We start from the raw sequence: 24,775 nt of genomic DNA on the forward strand, positions 1-24,775 counted from the left end.
CACCAGGGAAGCCCAACACATGTCTTTTTTTACTATCGTCAGCTTAGTGAATGTGAAGTAGTGTCTCACTGTGGTTTCGTTTTGCGTGTCTCTGATGGCTAATGATGTTGAGTGTATAAAATCACTTTTTCTGATACTAGTAATACAGTAGCCACAAAGGCCAAATTAATCTAGTTTTACTTTTATTAATAGTCTAAACACCCCAGATAAAATATGAGTAAGGAATAATCAGAGGAGATGGAGTTGAAAATTCTGAAGATGGCAAGTCATTCATTTATTCTTTTATTTGAGTCCCTGTTAGAGGGAAGAGACTGCTCTGGGTGCTGGGAATGGGGCGGACAGCCACACAGGGGCAGTTTCTGTCCTCCTGGAGTTTAACAGTCTATCAGGGGAGACCGACTAAGCAACTATTTACATAATGAAATCATTACAGTCATGAAAATCTCTGTGAAAGAGAGGTAACGGAGGCTGTGAGACATATAACACAGGGTCCTGACTTCGTCGGGCTCTCCCCCTTCATCACTTTAAATATGTCATGCCACTCCCTTCTGGCTTGTAGTTTCCTCCGAGAAATCAGCTGTTAACCTTACAGGAGTTCCCTTGCATGTTATTTGCCGTTTTTCCCTCGCTGCTTTCAATAATTTTTCTTTGTCTTTAATTTTTGCCAATTTGATTACTGTGTGTCTCGGTGTGAAGACTGGGTGCAGACACTGAATGAGGAGAGGCTGGCAAAGCAAGCCAGGTCACGCAAAGCACTACGACTAGTGTTCAGGGTTTCAACCTTTTCCCCAAGAACAACAAGAAGTCATTTTTTGTTTGTTTGTTTGTTTTGTGGTACGCGGGCCTCTCACTGCCGTGGCCTCTCCTGTTGCGGAGCACAGGCTCCGGACGCGCAGGCTCAGCGGCCATGGCTCACGGGCCCAGTCGCTCCGTGGCATGTGGGATCCTCCCGGATCGGGGCACGAACCCGTGTCCCCTGCATCGGCAGACCTTTCAGGAAGCGATTTTGACTATTCCAGGCCAGAGAGAAAGGTAACTTAAGTCTAGGGCTGGAAACAGTAGAGAGACGTGAGAGATAATTAGGAGAAATGTTAAAGAAACTTGGTGAATAATTAGATCGGGGGGCTAGGAAGTGGCACAGTCAAGGATGACTCTGCAGTTGGATAGAAGATGGAGCCATAGACTTGATCATGGAAACCCCAGGGAGGGAGCAGGGTGGGGATGAGAGAGATCATGAGTTCATCGCTGAGAAGCTAAAGTTAGGTGCCCAGGAAACACCAGAGGAACTCAGAGGAAAGAGCCAAGCTAGAGGTACCCATGTGGGATACTCAGGGTGTTGATGGTAAATGCGGCCTTGGGTGGAGATGAGCTTTTTTTTATATATATAAATTTATTTACTTATTTATTTATTGGCTGCACTGGGTCTTCGTTGCTGCATGCGGGCTTTCTCTAGTTGCGACGAGTGGGGCTACTCTTCATTGCGGTGCGCGGGCTTCTCATTGCGGTGGCTTCTCTTGTTGCGGAGCACAGGCTCTAGGCGTGCGGGCTTCAGTAGTTGTGATATGTGGGCTCAGTAGTTGCGGCTTGCAGGCTTAGGTGCTCCGCGGCCTGTGGGATCTTCCCGGACCAGGGCTCGAACCCATGTCCCCTGCATTGGCAGGCAGATTCTTAACCACTATGCCACAAGGGAAGCCCAAGATGAGCTTTTTAAGGGTAAAGGTATAGAATTAGAAGAGAAGGGAGCGCAGGGATGAGGGAGCCCATGTATTACTGCAATATTTAAAGGTCATACAGGAAGAGGATTTGCCAGCAGAAGAGGGAGGCTGTGGAGAGAGTAAACCGGTAGGATGAGAAATGGGAAAGTTATTCAAGTCAAGAGATAAGACAGTTTCGAGGAGCTAGTGATCAACAATATTGGAAACTACTGAGATGTATAACATGACATGCATTGAATTTAGCTACAGAGGTCATTGCTGACCTCAGCAAGATCTAACATGGCTGGGCAGTAGGGGCTGAAGCCAGGCTGGAGTGAGGTGAGGGGTGTGTGGGAGGTGAGGAAACAGAGATGATGCTAGTAGGCAACTCCTTCAAGAACTATGGAGGTAAAGAGCAGAAGAGGGGGAGTAGCTGGAAGGAGATGTGAGGTCAAGGGAGAGTTGAATTTAAGATGGTAAGATGAGGCATATTTAAATGTGAACGAGAAGAATCCATCCTACTGGTAGAGATGGGAAGATGAAGATACAGAAAGGCAACAAAGCTGAGTGACAACCCAAGTGGTCTGGCTTCTAGAGCTAGACCACTTGGGTTCAATTCTGGCTTCTCCATTTGCTGCCTGTGTGGCTTGGATCAGGGTATTTGGCCTCTTTATGCCTCGGTTTTCTCATCTGTAAAATGGAGAGAAAATGGAACTTCCATTGGGAGTGTTAAATAAAAGAAGAGCTGAGGTTTGGATTGAGTTACTTTGCCAATGCAGGATTCCAAAGCCACACTGACTATTTTCACCCCTCACCTGAGCTTTGCCATTAGAGACACCCATTTGCTGCCTTTTAATTCTTCACAGCACCTACCATATAATTCCTGACTCAAAGAGGATGTTGGCGATGGTAAACTATTTCTACAATTAAAATAAAGTGCCTGGGACGTCCCTGGTGGTCCAATGGCTAAGACTCTGCTCTCCCAATGCAGTGGGCCCAGGTTCGATCCCTGCTCAGGGAACTAGATCCCACCTGCCGCAACGAAGATCCCACACGTGGCAATGAAGATCCTGCGTGCCGCAACTAAGACCCGGTGCAGCCAGATAAATAAATAAATAAATATTTTTAAAAATAAATAAATAAAATGCCAAGGGAAGGGGGAAGGATAAATTGGGAGATTGGGATTGACATATACACATTACTATATATAAAATAGATAACTAATAAGAAACCTGCTGTATAGCACAGGGAACTCTACTCAATACTCTGTAATGACCTATATGTGAATAGAATCATAAAAAGAGTGGTGGACTTCCCTGGTGGTCCAGTGGATAATACTCCACATTGACAATGCAGGGGGCCCGGGTTCAACCCCTGGTCGGGGAACTAGATCCCGCATGCATGCCGCAACTAAGAGTCCACATGCCACAACTAAGAAGTCTGCCACAACTAAGAACCAGCACAGCCAAAATAAATAAATAATAACTATTTTTTAAAATTTTAAAAATAAATAAGAGTGGATATATGTATAACTGATTCACTTTGCTGTACAGCAGAAACTAACACAACATTGTAAATCAACTATACTCCAATAAAAGTTAATTTTAAAAAAAGTACCAACAGAATGTGAACATGTGCTTACCAAAAGTCATAAACTAGAAACTTCACAGCAGCGTGACTCATAACAGCCTCAAATTGGAAGCTACCTCAAAATCCATCCACAGAATAATCAGTAAACAAACTGGTATATGCAGACAATGAATACTTACAGCAATGAGAATATAAAATCCACAACTACACACAGTGATAAAAATGAAAGAAGCCAGATACAAAAGAGTATATGTTCTGTGATTCTACTTATATAAAGGACAAAACTGACAAAACTAATCAATGCTGTTAGATATCAAGACAGGGATTCCCCTTGGGGGTGAGTGGTGACTGGAAGTAGGGGAGGGCTGGACAAAAGGGGCGTTTCCTGGGGAGGTCACGAATATGTACTTTAATAATAATTTTTAAAAGAACATTCTATAAAGGACATATATATTTGGAAAAAATACTTCTTAATACTTCCCACAGCCATCTTTCAAGTTCAAGTTCCTTTATCAGGTTAGTGAAGTAAGTACATACATTCTGAGATGCAAAGCAGCAACAGGTTTTTGCATTGTTCCTACAAAGGCAATAACCCCAGACTCTAAGAAAGGCGTTTAAGAGGCACCGCTTTTCAGAGGAAAAGACTCTTGAGTCTTCTCAGGATTTGAGGTCTTCCGTTTAGTTAAGACCTTTGAATAGGTAGCTTTAAAGAAAGCACCTTCCTGATTCAGCCTGGGTATCCAAAAAACCTCAGCCCCAGGGAGAGTCACTTGGTCAGCCCAGGCAGTGTGTGAAACAGCATCTAACGGCCAAGAAACTGTTCTGATCTTCTCTACAACGTGCTTGCCCAGAAAACTAGTGGATTGACAGTTACTTCTCCGCATGATATCTAAATGCCTGAATGTTTCAGAGACACTGTTGGGTGGTGGCCATAGTCCTACCTGACCTCCTGCATAGGTCTCTTGACGTTTTCTCTCCATTCCGGGTTTCTGCCTGGATTTCTGACAGAATGACTGCAGTAATCTAGCTCTGAAACTAACATAAGGATCTTTACCAAATTTTCTTTCAAACCGTACCTCCAGCTTGTTTCCACCATATTAGATTTGCGAAAGTGAGAACTGCCCTGGGTGAGCCGCGTGCTGCTTGGGAGTTGACCTGAATGGTGGCCTCCTCCCTGGCCTTGCTTCCCACACTTCTTATTCTCTTCATACTTGGGATCCTTCCCATTTTCCCAGTTGTGTCCCCTAATGTCCCGCTCAGGGTCAACGGCCATACTGCGGGGTTAAAGATCACCCTTCTCTCTTTTCCCCACCTGCCTGCTAAATGCCATTTGGAATTTGAAATAAAACCACCCAACGCTCAGCCAATTGGTGGAAATCAATAATAAAAAATGAAGCCGGGAAATAGATTCCATCCATTCCATCCAGTCTTTGGTAATTTCCTCAGGAAACAATTATTTTCAAATTGATCTGTCCTTGTTTTCAATTCCATTTTTTTTTTTTTTTTTGGCCGCACTGCCAGGGATTGGACCCGGGCCCCGGCAGTGAAAGCGCTGAGTCCTAACCACTGGACTGCCAGGGCCTTCCCTCAATTCCATTCTATAAATAGTATACAGAAACTCAGGTCCCTCACTTAGTAAATACAATCTTTCCTAATTTTTTTTAAAGAGGAGGAAGCAACTAAATAAACCACTCTGTGACAACCTAGGTGGGTGGGATGGAGGGGGGGATGGGAGGGAGGTCCAAGAGGGAGGGGATACAGGTATACATATAGCTGATTCACTTCATTATACAGCAGAAGCTAACACAACATTGCAAAGCAACTTTATTCCAATAAAAAATAAATATATCATGTTTCATTTTGTCCTGAAGAACCAAGACCTATATTCATAAAATTCTCATTGAAATATAAATAAAAAGCTGCAAAAATAATATGCTGCACGTATCTTAGTGAAGTTAACACCCAGTGAAATCTGCTTATCAGAGATGCTTCAAGTGAAGAGCTCTAAGTGGCTTTCCAGGATATTCTATTGGAATTAGCAGGGAGAGAGAAACTGGGGATTAGGAAGTCAAAAGTAAAATGGTTATGCTCGTCTATGTTAAGGAGTTTACCTAGTCTAGACTGAATAATCCCGTCCAAAATACCATGGTGAAGGATTCCAGAACTTTACAACTGAAAACTTGGTGCTCAATTATATTATTACTGTTATACACACCCCTTTTTGTCAACTCTCAGAAACAAAGCCGGTCTAAGCTAGTCCTGCCCAAGATGCGGTGTTCTCAAAGTTTGATCCCTGGACCAGTACCATCAACATCAGATAATTGTTAGAAATGAAAATTCACAGATCTACCCCAGACTCACAGAATCAAAACTCTGGGGAGGCACTACCAAGCAACCTATATTTTAACAAGCTTTTTAGACAGTTCTGACACATGCTCAAATCTGACAACTGCCACTCGAATTCATCCTCCCTAACACACAGAGACATCAAGTGCCCTTAATTTTTTTTACTTTTTTTAATTTTTTGCAGTACGCGGGCCTCTCACTGTCACGGCCTCTCCCGTTGCGGAGCACAGGCTCTGGACGCGCAGGCTCAGTGGCCATGGCTCACGGGCCCAGCCGCTCTGCGGCATGTGGGATCTTCCCGGACCGGGGCACGAACCTGTGTCCCCTGCATCGGTAGGCGGACCCTCAACCACTGCGCCACCAGGGAAGCCCAGGTGCCCTTATTTTTGTGTGAAGTCATACTGGTGTCTCTCCTCCTTGTCCCATTAGCCCATCCTGGGTATGAGATGTCATTCTTCCTCTCTTATCCAGGACCCACGACAGAGACTATGAATTGTTCAGGATCCATTCCACTCTTCTCTCTCCTACTAATACAAGCAGGAAACTACATATCTAATCCTCTCTTGACTCTAGATACGGCTCTGCAAATAATTAGTTTGGACCAAGAGTATATGAATGAAAGTGATGCATGCGACCTCCAGATTATATCTTTAAAAAACAAGCAAACCTGGTTGCCTTCCTCTTCTTTTTCCCCTCCTCCCCAACTGGAATGCTAATACGATATTTGGCTACGATGATGAGGACGACATTGCTTTGGGGCAGCAACAGGACAGACGTAACCTGGGTCCTTAGATACTCCTCGATCAGAGCTGCCTCAAGAACCTAACCTACCTTCTTCTGAAGTATTATGTGAGAGAGAAATAAACGCACTGTGACGTTGTTTGAACTACTGTATTTCTCTTTGTCATAACCTAGCCTGTACCTTCTTTAGGGGGCAGAGCTTCCTTCCTAGAGTTATAATCCTATTTCCTTTCCTAAGGCTGAGATTTCATGCATTTGTCCCCATAAATCCACCTTTTATATATGTTCCCATCCAAAACAAGTTGCCACTTTACATAAAGGACTTCTACTTCCACTACTGATGGGCTAGGTAATTTGGACCAACTTGCCCACTGAGGACCTCTACGAAAGCCAGGTGCAATTAATTTTAAAAATCTACTTACAGGCATTGAAGAGCTAGCAAGGCAGGTAAAATAAACTAAGAAAATGGAGAAGGGGGAAATCCAGAGATGCATTTGGACTTGCTACTTTCCTGGGTACTTGGCAATTCTAGAAGAGGCAACTGAGAGGCCAAGCAAGATTTCTGACAGCCTTAAATGGGCTAAGGGAATAAAAAAAAAAATAAGAGTCTAAGCCCACCAAGTCTGGGAGAGAGGTGCCGGTAACCCCACACTTGAGACTGGGACACTGAAGGCTGCATTCTAAGCACAGGTTGAAGTGGAAATAGATTAACCCTTGTAGGGATGCAATCTAGCATTAAATCATGGCAATCACTGAAATTGGATTAAGGTGATCCTGCATTACGAGCTCTTCTAGGTTCCTTCCTACAGCAAATGTAATTCCTCTCCAGAGACAGATTACATAATCCTAAACCTCAAATTACTTCTACAATTTTTTCAAATAACAATGTCTGGCATGCAATAAAAAATAACCAAGTGACAAGATTACATGAACAATAACAACAACAACAAATGAGCAGAAAAAGAAACAATAGAAACAGATCTAGAGGATTCTGGATATGGGAGCTCTCAGACATAGGCTTAAACATAACTATGCCTACAATGTTAAAGGAGACAAAAAACGGGCTTCCCTGGTGGCGCAGTGTTGAGAGTCCGCCTGCCGATACAGGGTTCGTGCCCCGGTCCGGGAAGATCCCACATGCCGCAGAGCGGCTGGGCCCATAAGCCATGGCCGCTGAGCCTGCGCGTCCAGAGCCTGTGCTCCACAACGGGAGAGGCCACGACAGTGAGAGGCCCGTGTACCGCAAAAAAAAAAAAAAGAGAGAGAGACAAAAGACAAGTCTGAAAATTTCAATTCAAAAATATTAAAATATGAAGGACAGAGAAGATTTTTTAATGTATATTTAAAAATATACATTAAAAATGAATTAGGAAATTCATTTTTAGAATTAGGAAACCATGTGCCAACCCCTGATTATGGCGAGAGGTTTCGAGAGATCCTCCTGATGGAAATCCCATGAAATGGGGTCTCCACAAGGAAGGAGTAGAGAGAAGAAATCTCAGCAATCACTGTCCACCAGAAGGCTTTATAACCACGAGTACCAGATGCAGAGCAGACAGATCGTGAAATTAAACCAAGGGAAACGTGACCTTTCATAATGTTTCCATATCAAACTCACCCCTAGTATAAAACTTCAGCTATCAGATTTTCCTCTCTGCTCAAGCCATGTTCTTTTCCTACACAAACCCCTGCTTTTTCTTTTGTCTCCGTAAGCCCAGACACTGTTTGCAACTTTTCTGTTCTGCATTCGAAACCTAAGCTCCCACAACTTTTCTACTGCACCATCCAGTGAGATTTGGAAGGAGCTTCTGGGTCAGCAAATGCGATGACGGGACAGACCAGAACAAGGCCCTAGGCACTGCCCTCAAAGACCTGACGTTATTTCTTTGCATCTGGAAACAGCAGAACACATTTCTACTTCCTCCTCCATCCCCTTCTCCCCAACTTCTCTCTGCTGTCCACACCCACCGCTCACCCCGGCTTCCACCAGTGCCCACAGCAGCTGAAAGGGGAGCAGAGAGCTTCCCAGCTGCTGCGAGGCCTCCCATACTGAGCCAGGTTTGGGCATGGTTCCTCTCACCTCCTGAGGGAAAGGTAACCCCACAGGGCTATGGCTGAGAGGGAAGGGGACTTTAGTCCTCCAGGCCACAAGTTGGGGACATCATGAAAGCACCTCAGCATGATTATGGGTATGTAGTTACTTTTCAAAATAGCTCGGGTAATATTGTAAATACACGTGTTGCAAAATATCTATATACGGGTATACATAGAGCTGAAGTTAAAGGACTTCTTCACTCTGCCACCCCACCCCCATTCATTCCTGCTTCCTAGAGGAATTTGTTTTTAACATTTAAAACAAAAAGCCAGCCCTCTCCTGCATGAATGTGTATGCGTGTGTGTTTATCTCCATCTGTATCTAGGGTGCTGCCTGCCGTACCTGAGGGGCATCACACGTGTGTTTGTTCCTTTCTTTAGAGAAGTTTCAGCTACTGAACTCTCTAGGCTAGAAGAGAAGATCACTTTTAACTCCGTCATCTATCGCCATATCACAAACCATCCCCAAACGTAATGACTTTAAAAACAAACCAGGACACTCACCATTTTACTTCGTTTACCGTTCTGGAGTTCAGCTGTGCGGTCCTGACCTAGGCCAGCTGGTTCTTCCCTGTGGTCAGCTGGTGGGTAGGCTGGAATGCCCATTCACAGGCAGCTGGCTGGCCGGCTGACTGGTGGAGGCAGGGCCCACAGCTGCAATAGCTGGGCCGGGCCCCAGCGGCCTAGCCCAGGCTTCAGCATACGGAGACTTCGGGGATCCCAGCAACAGAAACAGGCAAGCCTCCCAAGGCAGGAGTGCTTTTGTACGTCTGCTTATGTCACGTGTGCTAATGCTCCATTGGCCACAGCAAATCATGTGACCAGAACCAACTTCAAAGAGTGGAGGAATGGACTCCACCTGTTGAGGGGAGAAGCCGCAAAGTTACAGCTACGTTACAGAGGAGAGGAGGGAAGGAATTTGTAGCCACCTATTCAAGACCAGACTCCCTAAGGGCATATGGAGGGCAGCTGGGAATTCCTAGGGATGTCTCTCTGAGATGCTATTTCACCTGGTCAGAAGGGCAAGAAGTTCAGTGTCTAGGGGAAAGGCACACCTCCTTTTCAGATTCTTCGTGCTCTGAGTGTTTAAGGGAAAACTCCTCCCTCAAGGGCAGAGCCTGGGAGAGAAGGCAGACAGTGGTTCTGGGTCTGAGAGGGGTGGGTACTGGGGCCTGGTCTGGGGCAGCTATGATGGGAACCGAATGGGATAAGAGCTGTAAGTTTGTGAACCCAAGCGAGGGGCACTCAGCAACCAGGATGTGACTTATCCTCTCTGGAAAACTCAGGGCAGCAGCCTGCGCGGTTGAGATAGTGCCAGCCAGGCAGGTAAGGGCTTAAGTGATTAACTTGGAAAAGACAGTGAGTGTGACCACTTTCACACCAAGTTTATGGAGAGGCTTATATTAATTATACATATTTTAGTTAATGTTTAGTCACTGAAACTTGTCCTAATGTGTTTACTTCATGAAATTTGTCAAGCTGTACACTTATAATTTATACGCTTTTCTGCATGTGTATTTTATTTTTTCTTTCAATAGTTTTATTTTTTTTTACATTTTTATTGGAGTATAGTTGCTTTACAAGGTTTTGTTAGTTTCTACAGTACAGGAAAGTGAAACAGCTATACGTACACATATATCCCCTCTTTTTTGGATTTCCTTCCCATTTAGGTCAACCCAGAACATTGCGTAGAGATCCCTGTGCTATACAGTAGGTTCTCATTAGTTATCTATTTTATACATAGTATCAATAGTGTTTATATGTCAATCCCAATATCCCAATTCGTCCCACCTCCCCCCTTTCCCCCTTGGTATCCATACGTTTGCTCTCTACGACTGTAGACTGCATGTGTATTTTAACTAAAAGTTTGCATTTTTAAAAATTGCCCCAGGTTGATCATAAAAGTGCCAAGGACATGAAGTTTTTCTGGTTTTGTGAAAATAGCATTGCCCTGGGAACCAGGTGACTTGAGTTTTAGTTCCCATGCAGCCACTAACTAGTTTTGGGCTAAGATAAACCATCAAGTATCTTTGAGTCAGAGCTGTTCACCTGTGAGGTTAGGGGTTATTTTAAATTATACCTAAAACACATTAACTTTTATGTGATCCATATACTTTTATTAAGTATCTGCTCGGCCCTCTGAACACAGTGGAGGATAAAATAGATACATTTCCTGCCCTGGTGGGACTTAGAAAACTAGTAAGTGCAAATAGACAAATACACAAGCAGAAATGCCTGTGATCTGTGCAATCTCTGAAGGGAGTAGCATCAGGGGCAATGGGGGAGGGGGCACCTCCTGGAAACCCTGAAAGACGAGTAGGTGTTAGCCAGGTGAGGCAAGGGGAAGAGCACACAGGAGTAGGAACACATGCTGCAAGCCCTGAGGGGAGAGGCACACGGTGGATTCAAGGACTGCAAAGACATCAGTAGGACCTGAACACAGGAGTGGGTAAGAGTTTAATGAGACATCACTGGAGAAATAGGGCCACAGCTTATTAAATCAGCCCCCAACCAAACCCTGGCTGCCCTGTTCACTGATACCATCACTGATGGGACAAGGTGAACATAGAAACACGACCCAGACTCCTGAGACACCCTCAGAGGGCCTCTCCTGAACCAACAGGCTGTACACCTTACCCTCCTCATTAAAGCTGCACTAGGAAATAAAGCAAGATTTTTAACCCCATGGCCAGCTGCTCTCGGATGTCCAAGGCCTGGTGGGTTGTCAGCACTTACTGGAATGTAAGGATGAAAATAAAAACTATAATCCAGAAAACAGAGTAAAGAGCAAACCTGTGCCTATCTCCCTGCTCACAGATGTTGCGCCTCTATGCTCTTCCCACATGTAACATTCCTATAGGGTCAGCCATCATTTATTCAGTTACTCATTTGCTAAAAAATTCCAGACAGTAGGGAGCTAACGAGTGGAGGAGAATCCGACTTGGCAAGGAATTTCCAATCAATCTGCCGCTTCCTTCTCAGCCTATAAATACACTTGGGTATTTATCATCTATGCCTATTGAAATCTCTCTCTTCTTAACCTTCTCACTTATTTTTTGGATCCATGACAAGCTTTGAAAGGGGCCTCCACATGGCTGCCTCTGGCCACAAACTTTAATTTCATTCTCATTGCCAGACAATGAACACCCTAAAATGTGAACAGATAATGCAATATGTACAGTGTGCCGGGAGCTGTTCTAACTTATTATGTATATCAACTCATTGAACCCTCGTGAGCAGCCTATAAACCAGTTTCAAAGAACATTAGTGCCCACTTCATGCGCTTGTCAGGAAGATTAAAATATTATTTTCATTTTGCAGATGTGGAGACTGAGGCCTTGAGAAGTCAGGTATCTTAGCCAGGTAGTGCAGCTGGTCAGTTTGGAGGCCAGGATTTAAACCCATGTCGTCTTGCTCCTCCAATCCATGTCCTTAATCATGTCACTGTTGTCCTTCTCAATAACACCACCTGCTAGGTGCTTGGATGGAGTGACAAAGAGTCCTCTGGGAAGACCACAGTCAAGTTCCAGGAGAGGAATCAGAGACTGCAAGGAGGAAGGTGGCTTTGAGCAGGTTGTGGCCGCCATGAAAATAAACACTTGTACCCTTGCTTTCTCCCAGCCCACATCCTGATTCCCATTCTGCTGAGGACTCTGGAAACAAACAAACTTGCCTCTCCCCAAACAAGCCACTTCCTTTAAGTAGAAGTGGCCAGCTGAGTTTCATGACTTTTAGGATCCCTTCCAGCATCAAAATGTTTTTATTGCCCAGAAAAGGGTTGGGTAATTTTTCAATCCATTTATCTTAATTGTATCTTTTTTTTTTTTTATAAATTTATTTATTTTTGGTTGCGTTGGGTCTTTGTTTCTGTGCGAGGGCTTTCTCTAGTTGTGGCAAGCGAGGGCCACTCTTCATCGCGGTGCACGGGCCTCTCACTGTCGCGGCCTCTCTTGCTGCGGAGCACAGGCTCCAGACGTGCAGGCTCAGTAGTTGTGGCTCACGGGCCCAGTTGCTCCGCGGCATGTGGGATCTTCCCGGACCAGGGCTCGAACCCGTGTCCGCTGCATTGGCAGTCAGACTCTCAACCACTGCGCCACCAGGGAAGCCCCCTTAATTGTATCTTGACATCTCCACCCATACTTCCCTGCACTGGCCCCCTTTCCTACCCTGGGAGAGCTGGAATGCTTTTGAATGGGTTTCACTCTCCTCTCCAAACACCCACATTTTCCCCTTCCTTCCAAAGCAGCTCAAATGTCCTCTCATCTGTGTTGACTGCTCCAATAGCCTGCAAGAGCTCTTCTTCCAACAATATTCCGTGTGTTTTCTCTCTGACTCCCTGAAGTGCACGGCAATTTTGTGCCTCTCACCTGCCGTGTCCTGTCCCAGTGCCTGAGAGCTTGCCGGACCCTTGCCCCATGCTCAGGTACTGCTGGCAGGTAGTGAGGGCAGGACACACTTCTACTCACTCATGGCCCAGCACCCAGCAGAGAACTGGCTCATAGTACTCAATAAATATTAGTTTGATCTGATAATCATAAAATATTGCTTAGTGATTCTCGACTCTTAACTTTTCACTTTCTGCTTCCTTGAAAGCCCTGTATTCGTCTTCACATACATCTTAGGGGTAAGTATTATTATTCCCAATATACTCCCAGGGAAACTGAGGCTGGACAATGTAGGGTTATTTAACAGAGATTATACAAGGGGACTTCTAGGCCTAACCCTGGTCACTTAATATAAGGATCAATCCAGACCCTTTTCACAACATCCAGATGTCCTCAGCCACATAGAATCTCAGTTGGCATCCTTTACTCAGAGCTGAAGTCAAACAGCAGGAACAGAATCCCTCCCACCAGGAACCCTTCTCAGTCTTAACAGGCTCTTCAAAAGAAGCTGAACTGGACGGTGAAGTCATAGCTTCCAGTCTGAGTAGTAGGTAAACAGATGTCCATTGTATTATTCTGCATACTTTTTTGTGTGTATACAAATATCTTACACAAATTTTAGCAAGTATGAAACCAAGCAGGATCCTGCGGGACCCTCCCAGGTACAAAAGTTCTTCTGTGTCCCCTGTTTCTTGTTTGTAGAAGAAGGCTTTAGTCTCCTAGGAGCCTCCCCTGAGTCACAAAAGCCTGGTTCAAGAATTAATGATTGAAAGGATGTAGACATGTAGTGACAAAAATAGCAATTAGACCTAGAGAACTGGTAACAATTTAAACAGGAAATCGGGACTTCCCTGGTGGTGCAGTGCTTAAGAATCTGCCTGCCAATGCAGGGGACACAGATTCGATTCCTGGTCTGGGAAGATCCCACAAGCCATGGAGCAACTAAGCCCGTGCGCCACAACTACTGAGCCGGCGCTCTAGGGCCTGAGTGCCACAGCTACTGAGCCCGCATGCTGCAACTACTGAAGCCCGCATGCCTAGAGCCTGTGCTCCTCAACAAGAGAAGCCACCACAATGAGAAGCCCGTGCACCGCAACGAAGAGTAGCCCCCGCTCGCCACAACTAGAGAAAGCCCGCGCACAGCAACGAAGACCCAACGCAGCCAAAAATAAATAAATAAATAAACAGGAAATCAGCCAAAGAGCAGTCACAGAATCTTTAGTTCTCCCTGAAGGACATAGATAACAATACCTGAGACACATTCCTGAGTTGTTTTGCAGATACTATAACCACCAAAAGAGGGAAAAAGCTAACTGCATGATGACCAGACTGTAGTCATAATATAAGCTGCTCCGTTCTGAGCAGTACTGAACCTATGGCTAGCGCCATTCCAGGGACTGGCCTCAAGAAAATGGCAACACACCGATCCTGGAGCTGAAGACTTACTGTGCTTAAAACAATCAAGATGACGCTGACCAGACCACCGCATGACCAGTTTCAAGATGATGGTCAGAGCTGACTGTGCTGCTCTGCACATAGCCCCGGCCTGCACATCCTTGGAGCTTTCCTTTAAAGGCTCTTGCACTCTGATCTGGCCATTGCGGGATGGTTTGGGGGACACTAGTTCGCCACCTCCCCAGGTTGCCAGCTTCCTGAACAAAGCCCCTTTCTTTTTCCACCTACCCTTGCTTCTTGACCATCAACTTTTGAGCAATGAGCAGCCAAACCCGAGCTGGTTTCTGGCTCCGGGGGTAACAAGTACAATGAGCTGAAAACAAAGCCCCAGAAAGACGCAGGAGATGCCTTGGTGGCCAGATGCCTCAAGCTTTTTCCACCTCCTGGATGGATGGATGAAACAAGCATCAATCAGGCCCTGGACTAGAGCAAGGCACTCACCTCGGTCGCAAAAGGTAAGCGGCATCAAAAATCTCACTAATCAAGATAAACAATATTTAAGGCAGTGTTTTAAAAAACCAAGCCAGCAAACTACGACCAAGGACCAGTGCCAGCTTTTGTAAATAAAGTTTTATTGTAAGCTCCAGCAAGCACCCAAACGCCGGCATCAGCACTACCAAGAGGCCTTATGGGTGCCCATAGATAGTAGCCACGCCCCCTCCCCAGTCCAAAAAGAAAAAGACTGGCTCCCCAATATTTTATAATAAAATTAAATGGAGTATGGTCTACAAAAATATTGAAATCATTATGTTGTACACTAGAAACTAATACAATATTGTAAGTCGACCATACCTCCATTTTTTAAATTTTAAAAAATTTTGAAAGGGCTTCCCTGGTGGCGCAGTGGTTGGGAGTCCGCCTGCCGATGCAGGGGACACGGGTACATGCCCCGGTCCGGGAAGATCCCACATGCCGCAGAGCGGCTGGGCCCGTGAGCCATGGCCGCTGAGCCTGCGCGTCCGGAGCCTGTGCTCCGCAACGGGAGAGGCCACAGCGGTGAGAGGCCCGCGTACCGCAAAAAAAAAAAAAAAAAAAAAAATTTTCGAAAGACTGTCTCCAAAGGAGCTGAGAGAGATCTGAAAGGAAGATCAGTTCACGGCAGGCCGCAGGGTTCTCCGAGACTCCGGAGAGCAGGTGCGAAAGGAGCTTTCAGTGGTCCTAGTTCCCCCCATGGTCGCTCCGTGCCTCTCCGCCCCTCTCCCCGCAGCGCCAGTCCTCCGGGCTGAAGGGTCCTGCGACTTTAATCTCCAGACTCGGGGGCCGCGCGGCCGGCCGTTGCCCAGGGAGACGGACGCACAGGAGGCCTTGCGCGCCCCAGGCCTAGACCCGCCGGTGTCCCCTGCGCTGGCCGCGATGCCGCTTCCCGCCCGCCGCGGCCAAAATGCACTCTAATCACAGCTTCAGAAAGCCCGAGGAGGAGAACGAGGAGGACGAGGAGGACGCGGCGGCGGCGGACCAGGATGGGGGGTTCAGCGAGGAGTACTTATGGAAGCTTTTGGCCTTCGGAGATGGCAATGAGGAAGAATGGAAAGCCTTTCGTCCCCGCTCAGCCAGCGTAGTTAGCCCCAGCCTGAGCCCGACGCCGACGCTCAGCCGAACGCCGAGCCTGAAGTGGAGCCAGACGCCGGTGGCCAGCGAGAGTGCACCCTCCAGCACCTCCTCCCCAAAAAGTACCGCTCCCCGGCCCGCCCAACCCGTTCCTCGAAGGCTTCCCTGTCCCTAGGGGAGGGCAGGTCCAACTCCTCTAGAGCCTCCGTCTACCCGGCAGTCTGTTTCCAAATACACACAAGACTTGACACACACCCTTATCTCAGTCCCTCAAGACACTGAAATCTTGGCTGAGCGGTTGAGATGGTCCACAGTTGAGCCTCGTCAAACTGGAAACAGGCAGTGCTGTACGGAGTGCTCATTTTATAACACTTCGTGCCTTCAGTGACCGCGTCCTCTTACATTCATTCTCTCCCCCCGCCGCCCCCCTCAAACACGAGCGCGCGCGCGCACACACACACACACGCGCGCGCGCACCCCACTCCTGAAGAAGAAGTAGTGCTTTACGGGCGCTCTGCTACTGAAACAGCCCAGCCAAAAATAATTCACTTTTGTGCTTAACTTCCTGGACTGAAACCACTCCAGCCACTTCCTTAAAAAGAGAGGCACAGCGGTTACTTACAGTAGATTTGTCCATCTCCCAGCATTGACATTTTGGTCAGGATCATTCTTTGCTGGGGCCGCGTGGGTTGAGGGCAGTTGGATGGACTACACATTACAGGATGTTTAGCAGCACCCCTGGCCTCCACTTCTGACCATGCCAGTTAGCCCCTACCGGGCTCTGTGACAATCAAAAATGTCTTTAAACGTTGCTAAATGTTTCCTGGGGGGCAAAATTGTCCTTTTGAGAGCCACTGATTTAAAGGGAATGGCTAAATTGTTTAATGTTTCATTCAACAGGTTTTCCTAAAATACTTCAGACATTTAAAAAAGACATGTCTGAAACGGATTTAGATAGGTAAGAAATTGTTTTCAGTGTTCTATATTATTATTTTTTGAAGCTGATGTTTACTTTTGGAATAAACATGTCAGGAAGTAGAGTAAAATCATCCAGGGCATTTACAACCAATTTATTCAAAAAGGTGTTTTTTAATCTACACTGTTAGACACTTTGGAGGAGATAGATAGGGTCCCTGCCCATCACCGGCTTATTATCTACCTGTAGAGATGACATGTCTACTTACTAATATAGCATGAAATCATAAATGTCATGTGCACAACAGTAAGTGCTATGAGGCTGTAGGACATAAGTCTCTATTGGCTAAATTTAGGAGTGATCAGGGACACCTGTGGTGGAGAGTGGCCATTACGGTTTCTTTTTCTTGTTGTTATTGCTATTAGCCTCCAAGCACTTCTAACTATAATAGGAAGACACCAGAGAAACACATTTGGAACATCTTTATCAGTCTTCCCTGAAACCTCACACCAAACATGGGTCCACAATCTCACATTATTGTTCACCTAAGTTTTGCTTTTATAAGCAAATTTCCATTTTTAAGCAGAAAGAGAATTGTTCTGCCCCACTAATGTTTTTATTTATCCAAGTCAACATTTTAATAAAATATATGTACATGGTTAAAACATTAAAGTAGACAAAGCTATAAAATTTAAAATTTCTGTACCCTTCTCTGCTCCCACTTCCACTCACCCAAGTTAACATATTGTTAACAGTTTGTTTTGTTTCCAGTATAATTTAAATAGCATATTTTCATTCCTTGATTTATTAATCTTTGACATAGCTACTGACTTCCCACCATGAAAGCTGAGGAACGTAACACACTACTTCCCTCCTCTCCATTTTCAGTAGTTAGATTATTTTTATACTTTCTAACCTTTAGGACTTTAAAGTATTTAAACCTCTACTTCTTGACTTATAGTAACTATTAACTCTATTTTGAAAAATTAACACCTTAATGCACTTCTACTTCCTTCTCTCTCTCCTCTCACCCTTTCCTCTCCCAATTAACAACAAATTATGTAACAGACTTTATTAAAATATATAATATATAGTCCTATAAAGTCATATTACTTTACCAAGTTTTATAGTGTTTGCATATTCTGTAATTATAATTAGCTCTTAGTGCTTTGGGTACAAGTTGATTCTAAAAATTGAGGCCCAATAACCAATACTCACAATTTCCTGCTAAGAACCCAATGATGTGACTGCATTCATGCACAAGAAAATGAAACCCTATGTCTGTAAAACTTGGCTCCTAAAAGAAGAACTTCTCAACTCTCAGTTGTTTTTAGTTGTCTTCAATTTTTCTGAGTTGGGCTCAACGGCCATACTTTCTTGTTTTCCATATTGTTTTCTTTCTTTTATTACTTTTCTTTTTGCTGTAGAAACTCCCCAGGTAATTATTTCATATTGATCTCATGCATAGTCAAATTTCTGAGTTCTCGCCTGTCTTGAAATTTCTTCCTTTTGCCCTCATACTTTATTAATAATATAACCTGGAATAAAAGAATGGGTTTAAAACCATTTCCCCTCAGAGCTCCGAAGACATTGCTTCATTGCCTTCTAGTATCCAGTATTGCTGATCAGTCTGATTTTCAAACCCTTCTAATATTTATTTCCTCCCCTTCATTTTCTCTATTCTTTCCTTTGGAACTGCTACTAGCTGGCTGTTGGACTTCTTGGATATCTTCAAGATTCTTGGTGTTTACATGCTATGATGTAGCCTTTGTACAGAATTTTTTATTGGGGGATTCATATAATTTCCAAGAACCGATTCTTACTCTCTGAAGAGGTGTGTGTGTGTGTGTGTGTGTGTGTTTAAATCTCTTTGAGGGTACTGTTATAAAATACTAAAGTTCTCATTTGTTCTTTGTATTTCTTCTTTTTTCTTTCAAGATCACTTGTTCTGTTTGTTTTTCTTGGTCCTTCTATTCCATGCTATGGATTGTCCTTCAGTGACTGGTAATCCTTGGTTATCCCATTGTATTTATCAATGAATGACTGACAGGTAGCTGAAACTAGGATAGGAGTCCTGCAGCCAAGTAGTTCTGTTTCTTGACTGGGCTGGCAGGGGAAGGTTGACTGTGAGTCCTGCGTGGGTGGGTAGGGCAGTCACAGCCAGCTTCCTGTGGGGTGTCAGCAGGGAGCAGGCAAGGAGGGTAAGCCCACTATTACTAGTTATGATAAGGACACTTTACTGGGTGGCTGGAGTTCCTCATGCATTTCTTTCATGGGACTCTCCCTTCCTCCTCTTTCACCCAAGCCTATTGGGTAGGTCCTGAGTAACTCATCCTGCACTCTGCTTCTCTTTCAGACCTAAACTTCCCCAGGCAGGCTTTTTAGAAACCAGTTCTTCGGGCTTCATCCGGAAATAAACACAACTGCTGCCAACTGCCCCGTGTAAGAGGAGAGGAAGGGGTCTGACTGGCCAGCTGTCCCATGTTCACTCCTTGAACTACCCTGATGACCATCTCCAGCCCCCTCCCCTGTGCATTTGGTCGAGTCTGGGCTAGGAGCTTCTCAGGAGTTCCCTTTGGAAGAACTTTACTTGTGTCTCTTATCTTGAGCTGTGGCGGTCTCTGCTCTAGTTTTCCATCAACCTGAGGCCATTTATTTTCTTTCTTTCAAGGACTTCTTCAATATTACTTGGCTACTGATGACACCACTCTTGTTTTCCAGGGCTATTGCTTGTTTGTGGCTTTGAAGTGTTAGTTCAATAAGATCTTGGAAGGAAGGGGAGAATTGCGTGTTCAGGTGCCATCTTGACCTGGACTTTCTATCATATGGGAACTTTTCTTTCCTAAATCAAATTCTTAATTTCTCCTCATAAATCTTCCTAAGAAGATGCTTCTTCTGTGCTTCAAAGCATTCTCTGGTGAATTTGGTGAGATTGTGTTTTTAAGGAAATCTGTCCTTAAAAGAAACAGAAATGCAACCAATATCGGCTCAATTTCTACTTTTAATTGCCCTATTACTATTCTGGGGCAAACTTTAGGAGGCAGATGAATCTGGAGAAACACAGGTTTTGGAACCAAATAGGTCTGGGCCCCATCTGCCTCTGCCATGTTTGATTTTGAGAAGGCCCCCCAGAGCCTCGATTTCCTTGCCTATAGAAAAGGAATACTACCTGCTGTATAGCACAGGGGACTCTACTCAATACTCTGTAATGGCCTATATGGAGAAAGAATCTAAAAAAAAAAAAAGTGGAAATATGTATATATATAACTGATTGACTTTGTTGTACACCTGAAACTAACACAACATTGTAGATCAACTATACTCCAATAAAAATTTTAAAAAAAAGGAAAGGGTATACTAATTCCTACCTTGATTGGTTTTTGTAAAGATAAATGAAGTAATGTAAGTAAAGCAACTACTATGTATCTACTACAACACAGTAAGTTCTCAGGAAATGTTAATTTTGTTCTTATCCTCCAATGTCTGCCATCTTTACACAGAATTTCAGAAACAATCTTTCATGTTGGTTCAAGGGAGGCAGAGACCTAGATGAGTTATGTATTGATTTTGTTAACTACTGTATTGGGAAAACACTGAAATGTAAAATGTTGTCTAGGGATTGCTCGTCAATGTTCCTTTACTCTTGGTCCCATAACTTTTTTACATGGGAACTTAGACAATCAGGACTCCCCCAGACACTTGTTCAGGTGGCTTCTGCAGAGGAGTTCTCAACACACAATGTTTCAAGGAACAAAGCACCGAAAAAGGAAGGTGGAGACATAAGAGAACTGAGAAAGGTGAAAAAGTGACAATCCTAAAGTTGACTAAATTATTTGGGAAATTTTGTTGGATAATTTTAGAAGAGCCAGCAAATTATGGCAAAAAAAATTGAAATTCAAAGAGGCAAAGGAACTTGAAAAGCAATAGGTATTGTTTACTTGTTACCAGTAACAGTCATTTTAGCTAGTAAAAGTCAATAAATTCCTGCTTCCTATCATGCAGATGGTAATTAACTGGTTAAACTGCTTGTGGAAAGAATACAGATTGCTTAATTACAACGCATTTAACTTCAGCCCTTTAAAAAGAGCTTGGATTATTTTAAAGCTATTTTAAAATGAACAACACGTTCTAATTTAAATTCAAGTAAATGTTTAAACACACATACCATCATCGCCACCACCACCACCACCACACAGCACAGATAGAGGGGTAGTAATTTACTCCGTGAGAGAAATAATACGGTATTGGGAGCCTCCAGGATTGAGAGAGGAGTGCTTTGCAAAGAACAGATATGATGCAAACACACTGTGCCTGACTTTACTGAAGACACAGAACGGAAGAAAATATTTCAAAGGAAAAAGAAATCAGGATCTTCTAAGAACATCTGTTATTTGATTGTTAAATGTACTAGATTTAGAAGAACTGCTAACAACTCTATAGGTATACTGAAAACTAACATTTTGTCTAAATTTCAGGGCTGTCTATCACAATCTGTATCCAAGAATTTCAACATCAGTACAAACAGAAGAAAGTTGGCTTCAAGAATTGTCAGGCATGCAGCAGCCGAGTGAGTAGTTTGGTTTTTTAGCTTTTGCTGGGAGATGGGATTGTACACTGGAAAGGGCACTGGTGTAAATGGCCAGGAGAGCTAGGATTGAATCCCAGCCCCAAAACAAACTAACACCATGACAACTGGGCAAGTCACTTAACCTCATTGACTCTGTTTCTTTCTCTGTTGGCCTTAATAATCCTTCTGTAACAGGACTGTTATGAAGATCAAAATGAAACTCAACATTTAAACTCCTTGGCACTGAGCCTTTAATAAATGGTAGCACCTGTGTTCACATCAAGACATAACCTGCCATCATATTTTGAAACACATCTTTATTTTTTATTATAGACGTAACATGCGTGCCGTTTTTAAAACATCAAACCATTAAGAAAAATATAATGTAAACATTAAGTTTTTAAATTATCCCAGTATATTCCTCAGAAGTGATCGTTATGAATAGCCTTTCCTTTCAATTTTATTGTTTTATGTTATATCACTTATTCATGAGATGTTTATTGAGCACACACCAAGCACCTGTCATAGGTCAGTTTCCTGTTCTAAGGTAACAGCAATGAATAGGGCAGGCAAACCCCCTGTCTCAATGGTCTTCTATTAAAGTGTGGGAGGTGGAAGTAATAGCGAGATAAATGATACACAAAGTAAGGAAATACACAATATCTTACATAATGTAAGTGCTAAGGAGGAAAATAAAGCAGGGAGAGGGATGGGAAATGTTGGGTAGATGGGTACAAGCTTACCCAGGATGCTGAGGGAAATCTTCACTGAGAAGCTGAAATATTTGAGTAAAGATCTCAAGGAGGAGAGAGAGTGATAATGATCTCTGGGGGAAGAGTGTTCCAGGCACAGGGAAGAACAAGTGCTTCCTTCTAGAACAAGGAGGCAGCCAGCTTGGCTGCAGTGGGGTAAGTAAGGAGGTGAGCCCTACGGGATAAAATCAGAGACAATGAGGACCAAATCTTACTCAATGAGAATGAAGTGGGAAGTCACTGGAGGGTCTGCACAGAGGAGTGACACAATCTAACATAAAAATTAAAAATTTGGGCTTCCCTGGTGGCACAGTGGTTGAGAATCTGCCTGCCAACGCAGGGGACACGGGTTCGAGCCCTGGTCTGGGAAGATTCCACATGCCGCGCAGCAACTAGGCCCGTGAGCCACAACTACTGAGCCTGCGCGTCTGGAGCCTGTGCTCTGCAACAAGAGAGGCAGCGATAGTGAAAGGCCTGTGCACCGCGATGAACAGTGGCCCCCGCTCGCCGCAACTAGAGTAAGCCCTCGCACAGAAATGAAGACCCAACACAGCCAAAAATAAATAAATAATTTTTTTAAAAAATTAAAAAGTAGACGTATAATTAATATCAATATATTAAACCTAATATTAAAACATGTTAATTATTCCCAAATTAATCTATATATTCAATGTAATTGTGATGAAGTTTTTCAATGGAGTTTGACAAGTTGATTCTTTGGTCCTGCTCTGCAGCGTTCAAAGATAAGTTGAGGCATTTTCAAATTTTTAAGAGTTTATTTGAGCAGATGTGGATTGGAAACAGGTAGCACCAAACCAGAAGTGGTTATGTCCACAGACAAGAGCTAAGGAGAGGTTTTTATAGAGAAGTCGTGGGAGCAAAGCAAGGAAATCATTTGGCTGTTGCTCAAGGTTGCATTACAGTAGGTCACCTACATACGAACGAGTTCCATTCCGACAGTGTGTTCGTAAGTCCAATTTGTTCGAAGTCCAACGAAGTTAGCCTAGGTACCCAACTAACACAATCAGCTATATAGTACTTTACTGTAATAGGTTTATAATACTTTTCACACAAATAATACATGAAAAACAAAAAAATTAAGAAAACATTTTTAATCTTACAGTACAGTCCCTTGAAAAGTACAGTAGTACAGCACAACAGCTGGCATCCAGGGGCTGGCATCAAGTGAGCAGGCAAGAAGAGTTACTGACTGGAGAAGGGAGATGAGGTGGGAGGTGGTAGAGCCCCCTCATCTAGTGGCTTCCTTGTTTGATTAGTTTAACAGCAGGAACCTAATGTACCTTTTCAATTTTTTCATATCTTTTTTTGTAGGTTTTTTTCATAGACAACTGATATGCACCTCTTATTAGTTTATTCCTAGGTGTTTTACAGTTGTCTTTTATTGATGTAATAATTGGAATCTTTTTTTCCTATTATATTTTCTAATTGGTTATTGTCAATGTATAGGAAAACTATTGATTTCAATGCATTAATTTTGTATCTGATTCCCTTGCTGAACTTTCTTATTCTAATATTTTATCAGTTAAAAGTCCACTAGACAATTACATTTCCTGTGAATAACAGCAGTTTTATCTCGTCTTTAATTTTTTTTACTTAGCAGTGTATCAGGGACATCTTTCCATGTCAGGAAATATTGATCTAATTCCTTGAAATGACTATGTAGTATTGCCTTATATACCTACAGTTACTGTGACTTATGAATACATCTGATTGTTAGATGTTGCAGGGTTGTTTGGTTTGGTTTGGTTTTGTGTTTTGACCTCTTCCCTATGACAAATAATGCCTTAATGAAAGTCTTGTTCATTCGTTTGTTTGTTTTTTAATAACTGTGCTGGTATTCCTGTTGGGCAAAATGCCCAAAACATATTTTTAAATTGTTCAGGTACTCAACATATGAAGTATGTCATTTTCTGAAGCCCACCTCTTTCTCCAGCACCAGCCCTGGCTATACAGGGAAAATGGGTCTGCCCTCTCCCTTTACCTCTGCTTCATTGTAGGTTGTTCTGATTGGTTTTTCATCATCCCAGTCCTGTCTGCTTACCTTTCCAGATATTTACTCCAAGCGGCTCGTGTGTTGATAGATGGCTGTCTTCCCCATTTCCAGTATTGCCCTGGAATCTGCAGAGGGAATTATTCTGGTGGTTTAGTTCACTGTCTTGAACTGGGAACCGCCCTCTCACCCCACGCCAGCACTCTTTTCCCTGAAAAATCTTTTGCAGAATAACAGTCATAAATTAGACAGAACAGTAATTTTAAAAGGCAGAACACAAAAGTGTCTGCAAACCATGATTATAATCAAATAAAATATGCATTCGTGTAACATTCTACGACTAAAAAGAAGCAAGGAAGCATTTTTTAATGTGATTCATTAGTGGTGAGTCTTCTCTGTTTTTTACTTACTGTTGACAAAATGTTATTTGGGAAAAGGCAAAAAAAATTAAAAATAAAACACAAAAAGGGCACTTATTTTTCCAAGAGGCATATTTTCTTTTCTATTAGACTTCTTTCATCCTCTGTCAGGATTGATGACAAATGTACACTCTTTTTACAGAGAAGGAAGTGCCCTCTGTAGAGAAGGAAGATGAATCTGAAAATCTAGCTTCTAAATTAAGAGGTAACTGGATGTTTGGCATCATCCCCTCTCCTGGCAAAGGCAAACTGCCCTT

The 24,775-nt window shown here is 43.6% G+C and overlaps 2 protein-coding genes across 4 annotated transcripts in view; one reads left to right on the forward strand and one right to left on the reverse strand.

Moving 5' to 3' along the window:
- Nucleotides 1-10,798: 10,798 nt before the first annotated feature.
- SELENOT (selenoprotein T) overlaps nt 10,799-24,775 on the reverse strand; it is a 90,682-nt gene continuing 76,705 nt past the window's right edge. The window contains exons 6-8 of one of the 3 annotated variants that reach the window (XR_009540628.1): nt 24,151-24,319; nt 17,988-18,307; nt 10,799-12,010 (exon numbers count right to left, since the gene is read on the reverse strand). The gene's annotated coding sequence lies outside the window, so the exon portion shown is untranslated. Of the gene's footprint in view, nt 12,011-17,372; nt 18,308-22,779; nt 24,320-24,775 lie in introns of those variants that run through there. The other 2 variants (XR_009540627.1, XM_060149624.1) reach the window with 2 other exon arrangements.
- The window catches only part of ERICH6 (glutamate rich 6), a 33,001-nt gene continuing 24,005 nt past the window's right edge, over nt 15,780-24,775 (forward strand). Inside the window, exons 1-4 of the mRNA XM_060149622.1 lie at nt 15,780-15,975; nt 16,754-16,811; nt 21,245-21,336; nt 24,661-24,723. Coding sequence (XP_060005605.1) covers nt 16,789-16,811; nt 21,245-21,336; nt 24,661-24,723 — 178 coding nt within the window. The 5' untranslated portion in view covers nt 15,780-15,975; nt 16,754-16,788. The remainder of the gene's footprint in view (nt 15,976-16,753; nt 16,812-21,244; nt 21,337-24,660; nt 24,724-24,775) is intronic.

Source organism: Lagenorhynchus albirostris, chromosome 5 (assembly GCF_949774975.1).
Source record: "Lagenorhynchus albirostris chromosome 5, mLagAlb1.1, whole genome shotgun sequence".
In the NCBI taxonomy this organism is placed as follows: domain Eukaryota; kingdom Metazoa; phylum Chordata; class Mammalia; order Artiodactyla; family Delphinidae; genus Lagenorhynchus; species Lagenorhynchus albirostris.